The following is an 18,883-nucleotide window of genomic DNA, read 5'->3' as shown; positions in this document are numbered from 1 at the left end:
ACTGCTGTAAAAGTTGTTGCCGTTTGACAGATGGAGCGACACTAGCGCTTCAAGCGGCAGGTAAGGTGAACGTCAGACGCGTCGTAAGCATAATGTGTGTTTGCATTCATTTCCTACGTAATCTCCGAATTACTCGAGTTAGTTTCTTGCCTCCAAGAGTTTGTGTAGTATCAGAAAGCATATACGTTTCTAAAAATGATTCTAAAATAAGCGCAAGTATGGACAAAAGCCATGAATAGAGTGACAAGCTACAACACATTCGTGAAGAAACACTTGTGACATTGGACAGAATTGCAGCTTACCACGTTGATATCAAAAGAATATAAACACACAGATTCACATGTAAGAAGCACGGACATGTACCTCTACATGCAAAAGCGATGGACAGCTCGTTTATCGTTCTGTAGGCCTACTGTGTTTGTCACTGTCGCCTGTTGCCACAAGTACGACCATCTTTATGACAAATAGTGGGAGAAATATGCTGAAAACATTATAATGAGCTGATTACATTACATTTTACGTAAAAACCAAATATTTGAATAACTTTCATACAATCTGTCTGTAGGCACTTTCCTTGTCCCATAATAATTTCGCTCGAAGTCTAGCAATCTGCACGTTCTGACACTTCACACGCTTTTGCAAGACACGAACAGCTGCACTTAGTCTAACCACTTCATCGTCAAAGCAGGTCTGTGTTGATGATTCTCACGAATCTGGCACTAATACATGGAGAGTTGAACTGGCTGCTTCTGTGTCATAGGACTGTTTTACAGCTTTAGAGTGACTGTCGAATCTTTGTGGCAGTTTCCTCTTCGTCAGTTGAGGTGGCTTATTTGGAATGTCAAACAGTGTGGGTACTGCATTCCACACGAGTTTTTATTGTCTGCGTTCATGAACTGGTTTTGTTCTAAATGTAGCGAACAAAACCTAATATTATTATACAGGTAAACTGGGTCTTTCTTCATAAGGTCTTCTCGTCTGCTATTAACTAGCCATTTTTTTGCTCCTAAAGCGAAACATTCATCATTTATACACATACATTTGCAAGTGAATCCTGACGATACAGTTTAGTAACATGATGGTATATACCTCTCAGGATCCTTAGGAAACCTAAAAAAGACAGCTGTGGTGTCTTCTTCCTATTGCTGCTGCAATTTATTGCGCTACAAACGCTCCCGATGGTAAAAACCATTGTATAAATCAAAACAAACAATCACTATTCGCTTTCACAATCGCGCCGAACTCACAGTTCAAACTACCGGCCGCTTTGAGCGCTGCTGGCGCTGAATGCAACAAAATTGAGGCGAAGTGTCGCGACTGTTGTGTTAGACTGTGATTGCGACTGCAGTGTCCCACTAGCTTTGGCGATACTTTCGTTGTCTGTGTGGGCTCAGCTTTATTGTTTGGTGATATTGTATGAGCCTCTTTGAGAACGCGTTAATGTCAGACTTGACCTGTGATAGTTTTGATCTTTGATAGAATTGAATGTATTCAGCGATCTGTGTAGTGTAATTTGTTAGTAAGTGAACATTTGTGTGGAGTGATTTGCAGATAAAATAAAAAATGGCTGTGTTAGCAGCGGCAGCTCTTCTAGATGAACTTATGGGGAGAAATAGAAATATGGCACCAAATGACAAAACGAAGGAACTCAATTGGGAAGATCCAGAGGTACATAAATGTTCTGCAATTGCGTTTTTTTCTACCTTTGATATTATCAGTCCACCACCAATAATAATAAAAGACCATGTAACTAAAGCAATTTTCTCAAAAGATTTTGCAGTGTAGCAGTAAATGTGGGAGTGAAGCAATAAGGTCGAATAAAGTAGACGTATTACATATGCAAGCAGTTGAAGGGGTTCAACAGAACAGTTTTAACCGCTATTTTTAATTAGTTTGGAAACGCGCGTTAAACAATTTTCAGAGAGTATCTTCTGAGTATATGGTGTGTGGTAGTTATACCAAGCGTTTTATTTAAATAACAAAACTGTTCAAAAATGCCAAGCTTATCATGTTAGCTCTTTCTAATATTGGAAACGGTGCGAACTTCTGTATTCGATTAAAATAATACAGATACGTTGTTTTCATTAAATGCAGTGCTTCGAAAATGTGTTTATAGTTATCACAGATTAGTAATGCCGCTATGAAATGTGCCTGTTTTTAATAACCTTAGTGACGCCGTATCAGTATGTTACTGCTCTACTTTTGTCGTCACACCAAATATAATATGCTGTTCTTTTATAACCTGTGGATCGCTCCCTTGCCTCTCACCCCAAACCCCGTGTCTCCCAATTTCTTCTTGCAGTCTTGCCTTTGGTATATGACGACACATTTCACATCAGCTTCTGCATACATTTTTTCATGTCTCATTTCTCTGTTTCTACTGGAAGTGAGGACCCAGCACTCTACTCTGCCTTTCTAATTTTAATGTTTCAAGCTTTGAGTTCACAGAGGCTGCTGAAGATGGTTTCTGGAACTTGGAAACTACTAAAAAATTGGTTTCTCAATATTCACATTAAGGCTTTAGATCTATTAGTACTCATGTCTACTTTAAACTTCTTATGAATCATATACTCTAGATTCCAGACAGTGTTTACTGATAGCTCCTTGCAGTTAATATTAATATAATCTTATTTCGAAGAAGTGTATGAAAGAACACCACTTGTGAACAAGGCTGAAGAGTTGTTGATAAAATAATAATCTATGGAAGAAAACTACATATGGTAACATTACAGGTATATAGTTTGCTTAGGAGGCAGTCAGAAAATTTCACTACAGGCAGCTCCGTCTCAACCTGGTGTCGATGTAACCCTCTTTCCGCCCTGAGGAAGGAATTAACATTTTCAAGCAACATAAGTTTTTTTCTACTTTTAAATGTCAGTGTGCCATTTGCTCTTGAAGGCCCATTATTCTCTAACCATTCTGTTTCCCTGTAATACAATTTTCTCAAATGATTTTTTTTCCTGTTGATAATGTTTCAGGTATGAAATTTCGGGTCTGAAATTTGATTGATATTATAGCCATTTGTTTATATTTTTCTATTGCAAATTCTATGAAATCACATTTGTTGACAGTACTGCAAGCTGTATATGGTGAAATTTTGTCCTCATGACTTGTTTGTAAATACGCGAGCTGACTTGGGGCAGTGTCCAAAGGTCCATGATGATGAAGTCAAAGCACTGTATGAAAAATCAAACAGCTATAAAAAACAGCAGTATGAAGATGAATTCATAAGGTTCTGCCAGAGTATGCTTAATGAAGTGGAGAGGAAGATAATCAAAGGAAAACAAAGACTTGCCTTAATGGGTAAAACTGATATGGTAAGTTAACTGCAAGTATTAAAAATTATTTCTGTATTGCTTTAAAGTAACATATAAAATAATTAATCTCCATATTTCTTCTTCCAAGCTATGTGGTATTTGCAGCATTGACAAATATTCTTAATGTTTTATGATCAAAAAACTTGTTTCTCCACTATTACACATGTAATATGTATTTAGGGGAAGGGGTAGCAGATGATGGCTGCTATAGTAGCTGTGTGCTGGAAACAGTTTAGTGGTGGTGACAATCGCCAACAGTTGTAAATTCTAGTAATTAATCAATAACGGTGCGTAACACCAGTGGGAACAGAAGATAAATGTAGAAAGTGGTAATTATGAATAAAAATGAGTAACTTAGGTGGGCTATTCCATCCGACAGACTGGGACATTTGCATAACATTTTAACAAGTTTCGTTTTCAGGTTATTCCATGCCACATGATCTAGAGATTTCTGCATGATCATCACAGAATTTGAGTGAACATTTGCACATGTTCCCAATAAACATTGGTAAAGTTTCGCAATCACTAATTCAGTACTTCAATATTATGAAAAGGATAGTTGCTGCTCACCATGCAGTGGAGATGCTGAGTCGCAGATAGGCACAAAATGAGCTGTCGGTCAACAAGGCTTTTATCGGAAATGCAAAGCCCCCCCCCCTCCACACACACACACACACACACACACACACACACACACACACACACACACACACACACACACGCACGGCCAGTCTCTTGCAGCTGAATCTAGACTACGGGCAGCAGCGCATGATGGGAGAGGCAAGCGGACGGGGGTAAGGAGGAGACTGGGGTGGAGAGGGGGAAGGATAGCAGGTTAGGATGGGGGATGGTGAAGTGCTGCTAGTGGGAGCATGAAGGGACAAGATGGGGAGAGGGTAGGGCTGCTAGGTGGTGCAGTCGAGAGGTTAGACAGAGAGTGGGGGGGGGGGGGGGAGAGAGGTGTTGGGATAGTGGAAAAGGAGAGAATTAAAGACTGGGTGCGTTGGTGGAATAGAGGGCTGCATAGTGCTGGAATGGGATCAGGGAACGGGCTAGATGCGTAAGGACAATCCACCTAGCCCCTTCCCTGTTCCCATTCAGCACTGCACTGCCCTCTATTCCACCAATGTACCCAGTCTTGTTACTTCTCTCCTTTTCCACTCCCACGCTCTGTCTAATCACCCGACTGTACCTAAATGTCCTACCCTCTCTCTACCTTGCCCCTACATACCCCCACTAACAGCACTTCACTGTCCCCAACCACTACCCTGCTATCCCTTCTCCTCCACCCCCCAGCCTCCTCCTCACCCCCACCCAGTTGTCTCTCCCATCATGTGCTGCTGCTAGTAGACTGGCTTCAGCTGGATGCTATGGTCCTGTGTGTGTGTGTGTGTGTGTGTGTGCGCGCTCTCTCTCTCTCTCTCTCTCTCTCTCTCTCTCTCTCTCTCTCTCTTTTCGACAAAGGCCTTGTTGACCAAGCGTTCATTTTGTGAGGGTCACTTTGTTGTGCCTCCCTGTGACTCAGCATCTCCGCTGAATGGTGAGTAGCAACTATGGTTTTCATAATACTATCCTGGATTTTCTATTGTTTAACTCAATACTTCCAGAGATACGATCATTTGTTTGATCCCATAGCACAGCGAACAACAGTGCACTAGGCCGTCTTCTACAACTTTTTGCCCTCTCTTAAGCGAAATAATCGTAAAAAAATATTTCATGAGCAAATTTAATACGGATAATGTGAAACAATGTCCGTTGAAAAAATAGTCACGCGTAAAAGATGTGAAGTTTAGCTTTTTATATTTCTGGAAGTAATTGCTGGATGAACCTAAAACCGTGCATGTCATAACTTACCAATACAAGGTCTTAGAATTAGAATCTCTCTCTCTCTCTCTCTCTCTCTCTCTCTCTCTCTCTCACACACACACACACACACACACACACACACACACACACACACACACACACACACACAGCTAGAAAACAAGAAGTTGGAAGCGTATTGAGAAAAGGGGTAGTACCCAAAATTAAAGTAGACGTCTTTTATTGTGTTCTACAAATGTTTAGTGCACTCTGGGGAAGGCAATATCAAAAGTCTTGATGAGATAATGTCTGAATAACTTGAAAAACTCCAAAAGAGAGATGTCTTTGTCACGCTTCATTGTGACATATTTCAGTCTTCAGAGTCAAGGCGCCATTTTGCGGCAACATTTTGACAAGTTTCGTACTCATCAACTCGGGTGAAATAGGGAACTTTACCGCAGAATGATGCCTTGACTCAGCTGATAATGCGAGAAAGCCTGCCTTCCCATATATATTTCAATCTGTTTTTCTGCTGTAACTACAAAATCAAACTGGTTATAAACTTCACAATTTTAATTTTGCATTACCAAGCCAATGCAGATCATGGCAGTAAAACTGTTGCATGACAGCTGCAGCTCATGTTTTTTAAGTAGTCTTCACTTTTTACATCATTATGACATTCTGAAAATTATAGTGAAGTTCATAGCAGTCTTCTTGACAGTTTTTGGAATGAATTCATATTACAGAGAATTATTAGTATTTTTTAAATTGTGTAATTCTGTTGATGTGCTATTTTAATTCTGGTTTAAGGTATGGTGTACTTCATGTTAGCACAATTTGCGATTTATGTGGAACATTAGTATACTGGTGAAGAATTATGTAAATGTGTTGCTAAGGTCCATCATGGCTTAACCACTTATGGCATATTTTAAAGTGAGAAAACCAGTTCCTAACCACCCAGGGGTCCATGTCCGATAGCTGTGCAACAGCAGCTGTGGGTGATTTTTTTTTACCACAAGTTCCCAAGCCTGATTACAGTTTCTTTACGCAGGATATTCTGAGCTGTCGTCATGTGGTATCTTGAACAGAATAATCTCCTCTATGCCAATCGTGCCAAGCACAGATTTCAAAAACATCGATCATGTGAAACCCAACTTGTACTTTCCTCACGACATACTGAAAGCTTTGGATCAAAACAGTCAGGTAGATGCTGTATTTCTTAATTTTCGAAAAGCATATGGCTCAGTACCACACCTATGCTTATTGTCAAAATTACAGTCATATGGGGTATCAAATGAAATTTGTGACTGGATTGAGGACTTTTGGTAGTGAGGGTGCAACATACTATCTTGGATGGAGAGTTATCTTCAGGTGTAGAACTAACTTCGGGTGTGCCCCAAGTAAGTGTGTTGGGACCCTTGCTGTTCATGTTGTGTATTAATGGTCTTGCAGACAATAGTAAAATCAAGCTTTTTGTAGATGATGCAGTTACCTATAATGAAGTACTATCTGAAATAAACTGCCTAAGTATTCAGTGAGATTACAATGATATTTTCACATTGCAGCAGTGTGTGCGCTGATATGAAACTTCCTAGCAGATTAAAACCGTGTGGCAGACTGAGACTCGAACTCGAGACCTTTGCCTTTCACAGGCAAGTGCTCTATCATCTGAGCTACCCCAGCTTTCCTTCTTCCAATACCTCATCTCCTACCTTCTAAACTTCACAGAAGCCCCTTTGCGAAACTTGCAGAACTAGCACTCCTGGAAGAAAGGACATTGCGGAGACAAGGCTTAGCCACAGCCTGGGGGATGTTTCCAGAATGAGATTTTAACTCTGCAGGTTAGTGTGCGCTGATACGAAAGATCCAGACTTGGAGTCTTGTTCTGGCTCACAGTTTTAATCGGCCAGGAAGTTTCATTCAGTATATCATCAGAGGGTCACTTTTGGAACTGGCCAACTCATACAAATATATGGATGTAGCACTTTGTAGGGATATGAAATGGAATGATCACATAGATTCGGACATGGGTAAAGCAGGTTGTAGACTGCTGGGGAAGTGCAATCAATCTGCAAAGGAGATTGCTTATAAACCACTCCTGCGACCAGTTCTAGAATATTGCTTAAGTGTGCGGGACCCGTATCAGATAGGACCAATGGGATATTGAACATATACGGAGAAGGGCAGCATGAATGTTCACAGGTTTGCTTAATCCATGGGAGAGTGTCACAGAGATACTGAAGGAACTGAACTGGAAGACTCTTGAAGATAGACGTAAACTATCCCGAGAAAGTCTATTAATAAAGTTTCAAGCACCAGCTTTAAATCATTACTCTAGGAATATACAACAACCCCCTATGTATCACTCACATAGGCATCTTGAAGATAAGATTAGAGTAGTTACTACACACCCAGAGGCATTCAAATAATCATTATTTATGTGGTCCATACCTGAATGGAACAGGAAGAAACCCAAATTACTGGTAAATGAGATGTACCCCCTGCCATGTACCCCAAGTTTGTTTGCAGAGTATAGATGTAGACCCCCCCCCCCTACGCTGACAACATTTCTGTAAGTGTCAGAGGCCTTAGTTAGGAGAGGTCTCTTTTAGGATCCTAAACTTAAGTTTGCTCCAAGCTACTAAAATATTTTACAGGTTTCTGTAGTGCTGCAGCATGTTATGAGGAAGACTAGACTGCTGGTCAGATGATGTCACTGATGGGATTGTTTGGGAAGAAATTTTGATAAGACAGAATTAAAAAATTACGCTTTCTGGATGTGATTGCCTCTTATGATTAGATTCACAAAAAAAACTATCATTTTTATTGAATTTCTTAATTGATTTCATTTTTTATAAAGAGAATTTTGTAGAGTTGAATACTGTAGAGATGTCAAAAAAAAGGCTACTTATTTCCAGTACTCAAGTTCATTTCTTGGTCATCAGGGCCTCTGATTTTATTTTCCACAAAAAGTACTAAACAATTGTAGTTCATAATGAAGATATCAGATTTGATTATCAGTGAAATATGTACCCATCTTCAGTGCACCTCCACCGTGTCGTTGTTTTTAGTGTCTTATATGCTCACATTGCAAAATCAAATCAAGTTCTTAGGTAATTTGATTATGGTCTCTCTAGTGAAATTGGCTTATAAGAGTTTGCAGAAGAATCTTTCTTTGTAAAAGTGGGCCAGATATATTTGGCAATTTTAGAAAAATCGTCAGCTTTGCCCTCAATTTGTGAACTATTGGGAAGCAGTAGGAGAACAAAATTTTGCATTCTAAGACCTTGCATTGAGTTCTGAAGTAAAAGATTTCATGTTTATTCCACAATTGCTTCTGCAAATATAAAAAGCTAAACTTCACTTTTTTTTTTCTTCAAACATCCACTTCTTCGGCCAACTTTCCTTTAAATTATTACTTCAGTTAAGGGAGTGCAAAAAGATGTACAAAATGACCTAGTTTTGTTTCTGTCAAGAAAATATTGTTGGAGGTGTTATGTCTCACAGTTGCTGAAAACTCACGGGTGCTCTGTTGATAGCTCTACAATGGAACCAAACAAATGAACATATCTCTGGAAATATTGAATTAGTGATTGTGAAACTGTACCAGTGCTTACTAGGACCATGCGTAAAAGTTCACACAAACTTTCAGCAAAACCTGTGATGTTCATGTGAGAACTTTTGCAAAATTAGACCACTTGGTGTGGCACGGCGCATTCCAAACTTTAATTTATACTGGATCAGGAACTTTCTTTCTGTGACCATAACATGGGATAGACCTAAATACAATTTTAGTAAAACAAAATCATAGACATGCAAATGTGATAAAATGGTATAAAAATTATGTGAAATTACACCCAACTGGATTCTAAAAATTTTTATGGTAGATAAGTAGTGTGTAGCCATTTCTGCATTAATGTTTTGTTGTTCTAACTCCCCCCCCCCCCAAACTGACAATGGGACTGACACAAAACAAGTTTCATTTTAACCTGTTTTATTGTAATAATATTGGTTTCCAACATGGACATATAAACAAATTACACATTTTAATGAAAAATGTACTGGCTGTGAAATATTTATGTTCAAGCCAAGGAATGAAAATCGTTGTCAGTGGTCGAGACACATTAAGAATTTGAAGAATATCAGACCTAGGCACCCTTGCGGTATTATCGGCTCTAAATGTATTGTCTTTCTAAAGGTGGTGACTTCTTGTTCATCAGCATCTACTGTTAGAACTTTTGTTTGAAGTCTGTAATGGATTTTTTGGTTGCAAATTTAACAAAAAAGGAACCACTCAAATATATTTTCATCCCACATTTCATCATTGACTACATTATTTAGAGCACACAGAGAACTCACTGTTGCAATTTTCTCTGAAACAAAATTAAATTCAAAAACATTTTTGGTGATGAAATACTCTTTAGAAGTTATTATTTGGGGGGAGATTACTGTACAGTACCATTCCACCTGCCTGCTTTGTTCCATTACATCATGAACACAACACAAATAAAATGCAATGGACAGCTGCAGGAATTAGGGGGTTTTTGGCAGGGAGAAACGACAAATATGACGATATGAATAATGTCGGCATTCCATATGCTGGAAAAACACACACACACACACACACACACACACACACACACACACACACACACACACACACACACACACACACAATTAAAGCCACGAACTACACAACAAATGAACAATTTCAGGACCAATGACAAAACAGTAGCCGATAACTAATCACATTTAAATAACTGTCTCACAAGACAACAAAAACAAACTTCTAAATCACCAAGTAATACAGCAGTAAGTCTAATGCCATACTAACATCACTCGTAAACATAAACTCCGCACTGTAATGTGCTTAGCACTCCCTCTACAAACACAATCCATGTCAGTATGTCACACATGACAGCACACAACGTGACAGTTATGTCACTGGTCAAAGCCAACAAGTGGACTCTAAGCAAACAGTTGAGCATGTGGGCAATAGTGCATCCACACATTGTACAGAATAACTGTCATGGGTACTGCACAGTTATCATGAATAGCTACATCAATTAAAGACTTAAGCTTTTCAACTTATTCCTTACCAACTTCATAAACAGGACACCACATTTCTAGCCCAATATTTTCCAACCAAAAGCACATGCCATACCATTCATTTGAGTACAACTCAACAATGCCTTTACTATGAACTTGCTACCATGATACATTAGGCTAAAATTATATTGGATATTATTACTTTAACCACACCAGGGCCATTCCTAATTGAAAAACTATTTAAAAACTCACATAATGTAATACATCTATGAAAATAACTAATTTTAGAAAATATAATGTAATTGGATAGATTAAAAAATCTGTTCACCAAGTGGCAGCAGGAGAAACTACATATATAGGTTTTGAAATTTGCAAGCTTTCAGAGCCAATGTCTCCTGACAGAGGGGTTGTAGGGGAAGGAAGCAGGCAGAAGAAAATGACTGGGAGATGTTGGAAAAAGAGGCCAACAACCCCGGGTCACGGGAGACCCAGCTGGGATGGGAAGGAAGGAACGATTGTTGGGAACTGCACTGGATGAGATTTGAAAACCTAAGAGCTTAAAGGTGGAAGCTAGGGTGATATGCAAGACTGAGATTATTGACAAAACATCGTGCACGAGTTAATAAGAGTACAAAGCTAAGTGCATTTTATTTGTTAGAGGTGGGGCAGGGGGAAATGGACAGGGCAGAACATTAAAGATGTAGAAAACTAAATGGAAGTTAAGAAAGGAGCACTTATTGAGGATAAATGCTGTGACTGAAGAAATTAATATCAGTTAAAATGAGATGAGTGACGATAGCCAAGAACATGTTGTAATGCCAGTTCCCTCCTGCAGAGCTCTGAGAAGCTAGTGTGTGTGTGTGTGTGTGTGTGTGTGTGTGTGTGTGTGTGTGTGTGTGGAGGGGGGGGGGGGGGCTGAGCAGGAGAATGTAGGTGGCATGTGTGGTGAAACAGGTACTGGGGTCATGCTGTAAAGCATGCTCTTCAACAGGGTATTGTGTTGCCAGTGTGCATCCTCTGTTTATGTCCACTCATCATGACTGATAACTTGTTGGTGGTCATACCTATGTAAACAATGTTTACATGGCAGCTAGTACACAACATGGGTTGTTTCACAGGTGGCTCTCGCTTTGATAGCATAGTTTTTGCCAGTTACAGGGCTGGTACAGGTGGTGGTAGGAGGGCACTTAGGGTAAGATGTATAGCAGGAATGGTCAGAGATAGGAGCCAAAGGGTTAAGGAAATGGGTGTGGAAGTAGCATAAGGTCTGACAAAGATATTACAGAGATTGAGAGGGCGATTAAGAACTATTCTAGGTGTGGTGGGCAAAATATTGGACAGAATGGACCTTATTTCGAGGCATGATTTTAGTAAATCATAGCCTTGTCGAAGTAGCTGATTAACACATTCAAGACCAGTTCTACTAAGTTTTATTTGGGGGGCGGGGGGGATCGGCAGTACCAGGACTGGCTGTGATGGCTGGGGAAATCTGCTTTTGAACTAGGCTGGTTGGGTAATTACGTCCAGTGAAAGCTGAGGTGAAAATGGTGGTGTGTTCCTGTAAAGTGTCTGCATCTGGACAAACATGTTTGCCTCGAATGTGAGGCTTTGTGAGAGGGAACGTTTGAATGGAAAGGATGACAGCTGATAAAATGTAAGTATTTTTGTTTGTTGGTAGGATTAATGAGAACAAACGGCATTACGTGCTTGTGACAAGCTGGGGATGTTTCCATTACCATCACGCCTCATATGAGCTTAATATGGTCCAGGGTATTATATTCCGCAGGGATCTTCTTTTGCAGTCTGAAGATGAACTGTATGCCAACTTAGAGCTGCGCGGTTAGAGGCACCATGTCACTGATTGCGTGACCCCTCCCACTGGAGGTTCAAGTCCTCCCTCGGACATGGGTGAGTGTGTCGTTCTTAGCATAAGTTAGTTTTAGTAGGGTGTAAGCCTAGGGACCGATGACCTCAGCAGTTTGGTCTCTTAGTAAATCACACACACATTTGAACATAGACAAGGCGCATTCATTGGGGTCCGAGGGATAATCAGGTTGCCACCAGTGCCTTCATCTTGGCCTTAGAGGGTGACACACTACCCAACAAGGTCAAGATGATTGTCATCCGCTGTTATGTCAAGCCATATATCCCTCCTCCAATGCAGGGTCTGAGGATGAGGTTAAGATTCTGGCGTCCGCTGAGACCTAGATCTCGCCAGACCCTCAGACACAATGGATATAGCCTGTTCAGGAAGTAAGTTGGTGGCAGCAGGTGACCCTGATGCGTAGACTGCCTCATTGAATGTTTCATGCCTTCCCAGTCTCATGATCACGTCATCCTCCAGTGGAATTGCGGAGGTTTTTTCCACCACCTGGCTGAGCTACGGCAACTGTTACACGTTACACCTGCTTTCTGCATTGCCCTCCAGGAAACCTGGTTCTCAGCAACGCGGACCCTTGCCCTTAACGTCTACAGGGGATATTACAAGAACCGTAACAAATATAATAGTGTGTCAGGTGTAGTTTGCATTTATGTCCTGAACTTGGTATACAGTGAACCTGTGCCCCTTCATACTCCTCTTGAAGTGGCGGTGACTGTCAGGATACGGACAACACAGGAAATAACTGTCTGCGGCGTATATCTCCCTCCTGATAGTGCAGTACCCTTGAGCATATTGGTTGCACTGATTGACCAACTCCCTAAACTTTCCCTACTTTTGGGTGATTTTAACGCCCATAACCCATTGTGGGGTAGCACCATGCTTGCTGGCCATTGCAGAGATGTTGAAAATTTACTGTCCCAACTCGACCTCTGCCTCTTAAATTCTGGGGCCGCTACACATTTTAGTGTGGGTAATGGTAGTTACTGGGCCATTGATTTATCAGTTTGCAGCCCAGGACTTCTCCCATCAATCCACTGGAGAGCACATGACAACCTGTGTGACCACTCCCCATCTTCCTGTCATGCCCACGGACCTCTACCCATATGGGCTTTGAATAAGGCAGACTGGGTATCCTTCTCCTCTGCTGTAACCATTGAATCTCCCTCATGTGGTGCCATTGATTTGTGATTGAGCAGGTCACTACAACTGTAATTTCTGTGGCGGAAAACATGATACCTCGTTTTCTAGGGTGCCCCCGGCGAAAGACAGTCCCTTGGTGGACACCGGAAGTCGCTGAGGACATTAAAGAGTGTCAGCGAGCTCTACAGTGACATAAGTGGCACTCTTCCCTAGAGCACCTAATAGCCTTTAAGCGGCTCCGTGCCCTCGTTTGCCTGCTTGTAAAATGATGGAAACAGGAGTGTTGGGAAAGGTGTGTGTTGACCATCTGGTGCCATACGTCACCTTCCCAAGTCTGGATGAAGATTAGACGTCTTTTTGGGTACCAGACCCCAACAGGTGTCCCTGGCATTAACATCAATGGCGTGCTCTCTACCGCTGCAAACGCGATTGCTGAGCACTATGCTCGAGCCTCTGCGTCGGAGAGCTACACCCCCAGTCTTTTGCACCCTCAAACAGTGGATGGAGAGGAAAGTCCTCTCGTTCACTACATGCTACAGTGGACCCTACTACGCCCCATTTACAGAGTAGGAGCTCCTCAGCAGCCTTGCACATTGCCCCGACAGCTCCTGGGCCGGATCTGATCCATAGTCAGATGAGTAAACATCTCGTCTGACTACAAGCGATATCTCCTCGTCATCTTCAACCAGGTCTGGTGCGATGGCGTCTTTCCATCGCAATGGTAGGAGAGCACCATCATTCCGGTGCTAAAACTCTAAAAATCCGCTTGATGTGGATAGCTATCGGCCTATCAGCTTCACCAACGTTCTCTGTAAGCTGCTGGAACGTATGATGTGTCTTGGGTTGGGTCGGGTCCTGGGGTTGCGTTGCCTACTGGCTCCATGTCAGGGCAGCTTCCGCCAGAGTCGCTCTACCACTGATAATCTTGTATCCCTCGAGTCTGCCATCTGAACAGCCTTTTTCAGACGCCAACACCTGGTTACCATCTTTTTTTGACTTACGTAGAGCATACAACATGACCTGGCGACATCATATCCTTGCCACGTTGTATGAGTGGGGTCTCCAGGACTCGCTCCCGATTTTTATAAAAAACTTCCTGTCGCTCTGTACTTTCTGTGTCCCAAGTTGGTGTCTCCAATAGTTCCCCCTGCATTCAGGAGAAAGGCATTCCGCAGGGCTCCGTATTGAGTAAATAGTGGCTATTAACAGCCTAGCAGCAGCTGTAGGGCCGTGGGTCTCCCCTTCTCTGTATGTGGATGACTTCTGCATTTGGTATTGCTCCTCCAGTACTGGTGTTGCTGAGCGGCACTTACAGGGAGCCATTCATAAGATGCAGTCATGGACTGTAACCCAGAGCTTCCAGTTTTCAGCCGTGAAGTCGTGTGCCATGCACTTCTGTTTGCATCGTACCGTTTATCTGGAACCTGAACTTTTTCTTAATGATGATCCACTCACTGTAGTGGAGACATATTGATTCTTAGGACTGGTTTTCGGCACCCAATTGACTTGGCTACCTCACCTTTGTCAGCTTAAGCAGGAGTGCTGGCAAAACCTCAACGCTCTCCACTGCTGAGCAACACCAACTGGTGTGCAGATTGCTCTATGCTGCTGCAGCTCTACAGAGCCCTTGTTCAATCCTGCCATGACTATGAGAGTCTGGTTTATGGTTCGGCGGTGCCCTCAGCATTGCGTTTACTCGACCCAGTGCACCACTGTGGCGTTCACCTATCAACGGGAGCTTTTAGAACAAGTCCGGTGACCAGTGTCCTGGTGGAGGCTGGAGTCCATCCATTGCGGATCTGACGTGCACAACAGCTCACCAGTTATGTTTCACACATTCATAGTTCTCCTGAGCATCTGAATTACCGTCTCCTTTTCCCACCCGCGGCAGTTAATCTCCCGCATCGGTGCCCCAGTTCAGGGCTCGCAATTGTGGTTGGTGTGTGATCCCTTCTCACTGAACTGGAGTCCTTCCCTTTACCACCTCTACTTGAGGTCCGTTCACGTACAACTCCATGGTGTACACCTCGGCCGAAGCTTTGTTTGGACCTTTTGCACGGCCCTAAGGATTCTGTTAACCCTGTTGCTCTCCGCTGTCACTTCCTCTCGATTCTTGATGTGTTCTGGGGCTCTGAAATTGTATACACCTATGACTTCATGGCGGATGTTAATGTTGGCTTCGCTTCCACAGAGGCCATATTGAACAGCATTCCTTGCCCGCTGGCTGCGGTGTATTCACTGCATAGCTCATGATCATATCTCGTGCACTCCAGTACATCCGTTCCTGTTCTGGTGAGTCGTTTCTTCTCTTTTCTGACTCCCTGAGCAGCTTACAAGCTATCAACCAGTCCTACCCTCACCATCCTTTGCTGGCGAACATCCAGGAGCCCATCTCTGCCCTGGAACGATCCGGTTGTTCATTGGTGTTTGCGTGGACCCCTGGACATGCCGGACTCCAAGGCAGTGAACTTGCTGACAGGTTGGCCAAAAAGGCTACGCAGAAACCGGTCCTGGAGATGGACATCTCTGAAACTGACCTGCATTGGCTTTGGGAGACAGTGGCATAGCAGTATAAACAACAAACTGCATGTCATTAAGGAGACTGCGAATGTGTGGAAGTCTTCCCCGCAGGCTTTTGGCAGGGAATGAGTTGTCCTTTGTCGGCTCTGCATTGGTCATATGTGGCTCACACATGGTTACCTCCTCCATCATGAGGACCCACCTCAGTGTCGCTGTGGCTCCCAAATGACAGTCGTCCACCTCTTGCTGGACTGCCCACTTTTAACTTTCCCAGCACCCTACCTTCGGTGTTGGGTGACAATGCCTCAACAGCAGCTTTAGTTTTACATTTTATTCATGAGGGTAGGTTTTATCATTTGATCTGAGTTCTAGTGCATGGAGGTTTCTTGTTTTTAATCTCTTCTCCCTGTTTCTTGCGTCTCTGTGGTTTTCTTGTCCTGTTATGTACATTGTAGTGTTTGTTGTCGTTCTTCTGGTTCTTTCTTTCTCCTGTTATTGTGCCATTCATCATCTTTGTTTTCTTCTTTCCCTTGGGTAATTTTTCTGCTGGGAGCAAAGGACTGATGACCTCACAATTTGGTCCCTTTCCCTCCCTTTTAAACGAACGAACCAACCAACCAACCAACCAACCAACCAACCAACCAACCAATCTACCACCACCCTGTAACTGGCAAAATATATACTACCAGAGGGAGAGCCAATTGAAATGACACATGTTGTGTACCAGCTGTTATGTGAACACTATTTGGCCTTTTACATTGCCATGAATACCACCAAGTTATCAGTAGGGAAGAATGGGCATAGACAGGGGGTTTATACTGGCAACACACAATATCCTGTTGCAGAGCATGGGCTACAACATGATATTCGTGACCTCAGTGCCTGTCTCACCACATGTGTCATCTGGATTCGACCCCCGATACTAGTTTGTCAGAGCTCTGCAGGCGGGAACCATTGTTACACTTCCTTGGTTCTTGTCACCCAACTTGCCTTAATTTATACTAATTTCTTTGGTCTCTGCATTTCTTTTCAGTAACTATTCCTTGCTTCACTCCCTTTTAGGTTTCTATATCTTTTATGTTCTATCCTGTCTATTTTCCCCCGCCCCTCACCTTTTTCACATTCAGAGCGCTTAACTTTGCACTCTTATTAACTCGTGCATTGTGTTTCATCAGTAATCACTGTTTGCGTATTACCGTAGCTACCACTTTTAAGGTTTTTAAATCTCATCCAGTGCAGGTTTGCAACAATCACTCTTTTCTTCTCACCCCTTCAACTAAGTCTCCTCTGACATGGGGTTGTGGGCAACTTTTGCAGACTCTTCCCATTTCCTACACCCCATCAGTCATTAATTCCCCTTCCTTCCCCTTCAACCCTTTTGCCAGATGAAAGAACCACTGGCTCCGAAAGTCTGTAAATTTCAATACCTTTATATGTATTTTCTGTTGTGCCATTTGGATGGTGGGTTTTTTATCTATCCAATTACATTATATTCCCTAATGGGTATCAAATATTACTCAATATTAAAAAAAAACTTTAAATTTCTCTTTTTCATCAGAGTTTAGGATCATTAAAACAGTTCCTTCAAGTTGTTTAAAAGTAGGGAATAATAAACTACTTTCAGAGTTTCTTCAAACTGGTCTTTCAAGCTGTGATGGAACAGGACAGGTTACAAAAATTAATTGTAAAGTTTCAAATTTATGTTGTTAATTATTTGCATATTACATTGTTTTTGATAGTATTTATTACTTATGAAACATACTTGCATTTTTTAAATAACATGAAGTTGTTTGTTTTAGTGTGACAGAAAGGGACAGTGGAATACACATTTTTTAACTGCATTAAAGGCTTCTTTGCATTACAGGTCGATAACTATATTTTACATATTTAATAGTAGTACTAAAGAATTTATAAAAACAAAAATACAGAAAATTAATCACAGCACACTATAGGAAACCTGTCTTTTGGAACTGTGGTTCAGGAGCTTGCTTTCTTGTTAGCAGTACCTAGATTTGTGTCTACAATTGCCAGGGAATATGTAGCCTCTACTGGAGACATGATTCACATTTATTTTTGTAGAAAATTGTGTGTAATTTATTTAAAATTTTGCTTATAATTGATTGGATGTACAGATATGATCTGTTGAGAAAAGCAGCTGTGTTTGCCTGCAAGTGAAGAATGTGCTTCACTGATTAAGGTGTTTCGTAACAATATTTTTATTTTCCTACCCAGTTCATTAAATATATCATCTGCGGAATACTGATTTCGACCATTCATGAGTATTCATAGCTGTGTGACCCAGTTGTGACAACACTGCAGATAGAATCGATAAGATACGTAGCATTGAAGTACAACTGAAAAGAATACTATTCACACATTATGGGAAGACTTTTGGTGTGGTTGAAATGCATTGACAGATTTTGTTTTCCATTCGCTATAAAGCAGTAAATCAGAAGAAAGACGAAAGTAATGAGAGGTAGCAGAAATATGAACAGTGAGAAACTAAACATCTGGATTGGTTATCACAAAGCAGACGGGGTTAAATAATTGTGCTACCAAAGCATCAAAATAACCCAAGACAGTCAGAGCAAGGACATAAAAAAGCAGACCAGCACTGGCAGAAAAGGCATTCCTGGCCAAGAGAAGTCTACTAGTATCAAACAGACCTTAATTTAAGAAAGAAATTTTTGAGAATGTATATCTGGGACACAGCATTGTATGGCTGTGAAACATGGACTGTGGGAAAAACGGAGAAGAAGAGACTCAAAGCTACAGAAGAATGTTGAAAATTACATGGACTGTTAAGTAGGGAATGAGGAGGTTCTCTGCAGAATTGGTGAGGAAAGGAACATATAGAAAACACTGGCAAGAGGAAGAGACAGGATGGTAGGGCATCACTTAGAACATTAGAGAATAACTTCCATGGTACTAGAGGGAGCTGTAGAGAATAAAAATTGTAGAGCAAGACAGATAGGAATACACCCAGCAAATAATTGAGGATATAGGTTGCAAGTGCTACTCAGAGATGAAGAGATTGGCACAGGAGAAGAATTCGTAGTGGACCGCATCAAACTAGTCAGGAGGGTGTCTCAAGGAAAAAAGAAAAGAAAATGCAGAAAGTGGGCACAGTAAACTGGAAGTCAGCCACAAGTGTAAATAATTCTACATTGTG

At 41.7% G+C, this 18,883-nt stretch overlaps 1 protein-coding gene across 3 annotated transcripts in view; it reads left to right on the top strand.

The window, feature by feature from the left end:
- The first annotated feature begins 1,365 nt into the window (after window positions 1-1,365).
- The window catches only part of LOC126458406 (luc7-like protein 3), a 144,102-nt gene continuing 126,584 nt past the window's right edge, over window positions 1,366-18,883 (top strand). Inside the window, exons 1-2 of one of the 3 annotated variants that reach the window (XM_050095422.1) lie at window positions 1,366-1,668; window positions 3,072-3,317. In XM_050095422.1, the coding sequence (XP_049951379.1) occupies window positions 1,564-1,668; window positions 3,072-3,317 (351 nt within the window). In that variant the 5' untranslated portion in view covers window positions 1,366-1,563. The remainder of the gene's footprint in view (window positions 1,669-3,071; window positions 3,318-18,883) is intronic. The other 2 variants (XR_007585631.1, XM_050095421.1) reach the window with 2 other exon arrangements.

This window comes from Schistocerca serialis, chromosome 2 (assembly GCF_023864345.2).
Source record: "Schistocerca serialis cubense isolate TAMUIC-IGC-003099 chromosome 2, iqSchSeri2.2, whole genome shotgun sequence".
NCBI classification, from domain to species: Eukaryota; Metazoa; Arthropoda; class Insecta; order Orthoptera; family Acrididae; genus Schistocerca; species Schistocerca serialis.
The sequence above is the reverse complement of the archived record's forward strand: the minus strand, read 5'-3'. Positions and strand labels throughout refer to the sequence as shown.